Consider the following 2,500-nt stretch of genomic DNA (forward strand, 5'->3'; position numbering starts at 1 on the left):
AGAAAAAATCGATTTGAATACGAATCGCGATTCTACTGTCGGACGATTCAGAATTGATTCTCATTTTCAAAAAATTGTTTTATTTTTATTTTTATTTTTTTATCTTGGATTTACCTTTTTGTGTTTAGTTGATAAAACCTTAACAATTATAAAAGCTACGTAAATGTACTCTGCTCTCATGCCAGCAGACTGGAGTAGATCCTGAAATCCTATCTTTTGAAACGAGAATCGTTTTGAATCGAGAATCGTTTTGAATCGAGAATCGTTTTGAATCGGGGAAAAAAAACGTTTTGGAATCGAGAATCGTTTGTTTTGAAAAAAATCGGGGGGAAAAAGGAATCGTGACCCCAAGAATCTGAATGGAATCGTGAGATAGCAGAAGATTCACAGCCCTACTGTCTGCACGTCTACTTGTCTGTCTCCTTGTCTGTGCACAACTCCTTGTCTGTATGTCTATTTGTCCATCTGTCTGTCTGTCTGTCATGGCTGACTGTCTGTCTGTCTCCCTGTCTTGCTGTCGGAGGTGTGGTCCAGAGGCAGCTCCTATGAGAGACAGTGGAAGGTTAGAGGTCCCACTGGTAGTTCTTATAAGACATAATAACATTGAATGTGTTCATTTTTATTCATGAATGACACACACACACCTGTGGATGAAAAAAAAAAACAAGCTGTGGGAAGAGAGTTGTTTGGTGAACGAACGCACCACTATAACCTTCCATTCCACACTACATTATCCCATTAAGACCGGGAACACATCTGTGTCATTTTTTTCATTTCTTTGGCTATTCAAAGATAGCAGATATACAAGCTCATAGCGCGGCTTTTGGAAAATTGTGAAAATGTGTGCAAATCTTTGAATATATATGTTTTTCAAAGCGAACATTTTTAACTCAAATCTTTGCTTCTGGGGGATTCTACAAAATGTTTTCTAAACCCTAAAAGTTAAAGAAAATATTATATGTATTTGTCCGCAGACCCCCATCTCAAAATATTTTGTTCCAGGGACCCCTAGAAGCAAAGATATGAGTTAAAAATGTATCTCAAGATTTGCACAAATGTTCATGATTTTTTTTTTAAATAGCAGATATACAAGCTCATAGCGTGGCACTCGGTGCCGCGCTATGAGCTTGTAGATCTGCTATTTTTTGAATAGCCAAAGAAATCAAAAAAATAACACACCGATGCGTTCCCGGTCTTAACGGGTTAACATCTAACCAAGCAACAACAACAACAGCTGCAAACATGGCTGTGTGATCCATCGACGTCAGTGTTTGTTAACATGGAGATTAATGGCAACGTGTTTGTTTTGACTGTGAACTAACAGCCTGTGAGGTTCTGCTGCCCGGTTCGGTTCGGTTCCTCCCCCTTTCCTTTTTGATTGACAGCTAACCGAGCCACACAAACAGCCAACCAGCTGGAGGTTTTGTGTGTAGACCTTCTTTCTTCTCATGCCTGGTTGTCCCGCCCCCTCCAAACACACACAAAAAACAAAAGTACAAGGTTTTAATGATTCTGTCTCACTGTGTGTCTGTCCTCCTGTCTGTCTGTCTGTCTGTCTGTCTGTCTGTAGCCCAGTAGACCAGGTTATCCCAGTCCTCGTTCCAGTGAAGGATTCTACCCCAGTCCACAACATCCCGGACACTACCAGGTACACACACACACAATTACACACACACACACACACACACACACACACACACACACACACACACACACACACACACACGTGACACACCTAACAAGTTGTTTCCTTAACTTTCTTACGCAGAATTCACACCAGCAGACAGAGGTATTATTCCGCTTCAGAATTGTGTGAAAGTGGCGAGGGTTTCGATGCATCGTGTCTTATCGCTTGCACACCTTTTTCCCCACCTGCAGCAGGAGGCGGAGCCAGCAAAAAAAGGGGCGTGGCTAAAGTTGAGAACCGCTGTGCGACGAGACACAGCAGCAGCCAATCAGAACTAGGCGTACCCATCCAGTGGGAAAATGTAGGGTAGACATCTCAACCGCTGCTGGTGTGAATTCTGCGTTACTTGCTTGCTTTCTTACCCCCGTCCCTTCCTTGCTTTCTCCCATCTTTCTTTCTTTCTTTTTTTCTTTCTTTCTTTCGTTACTTCATTGCACCTTCGTTACTCCTACATTTCTTCTTTTCCTTTCTCCTTTCTTGCCTTCCTCGTTTCTTGTCTTCCTCTTCTCTCTCTCTCTTCCCTTCTTTCTTTCTTTCCCTCTGTCTTTATTCCTTTCTCTCCTTCTCTATTGCTTCCTTTCTCGTCCGTCCGTCCTGTGTTCCCCCTTCCTCCTTCCCTCCTTCGGGGGTCTGTGTCTTCTTCTTCTTCCTCCTCTTCTTCTTCAGATGGCGGGGTACCCCGGCCCCCACACCTTGCCCTCTGTGCCCAGTGCCCTGTACCCTCCTCAGCCCGCCATGCCGGACACGCACCACGCGCACACACACCCGCGCCACCACGTGCACACACACTCTCACGCCCAGCACCTGCCTCTG

At 44.2% G+C, this 2,500-nt stretch overlaps 1 protein-coding gene across 8 annotated transcripts in view; it reads left to right on the top strand.

Annotated features, from left to right (window-relative positions):
• The window catches only part of LOC311039254 (focal adhesion kinase 1-like), a 129,629-nt gene that overhangs the window by 98,018 nt on the left and 29,111 nt on the right, over window positions 1-2,500 (top strand). For 7 of the 8 annotated variants that reach the window (XM_084048986.1, XM_084048984.1, XM_084048983.1 and 4 more), the window contains one exon: window positions 1,571-1,648. In XM_084048986.1, the coding sequence (XP_083905112.1) occupies window positions 1,571-1,648 (78 nt within the window). Of the gene's footprint in view, window positions 1-1,570; window positions 1,649-2,353 lie in introns of all 8 variants that reach the window. The other variant, XM_084048987.1, reaches the window with a different exon arrangement.

The sequence above is a fragment of the Gymnoscopelus microlampas genome (genome assembly GCF_963454915.1).
Source record: "Gymnoscopelus microlampas genome assembly, chromosome: 3".
Taxonomy (NCBI): Eukaryota; Metazoa; Chordata; class Actinopteri; order Myctophiformes; family Myctophidae; genus Gymnoscopelus; species Gymnoscopelus microlampas.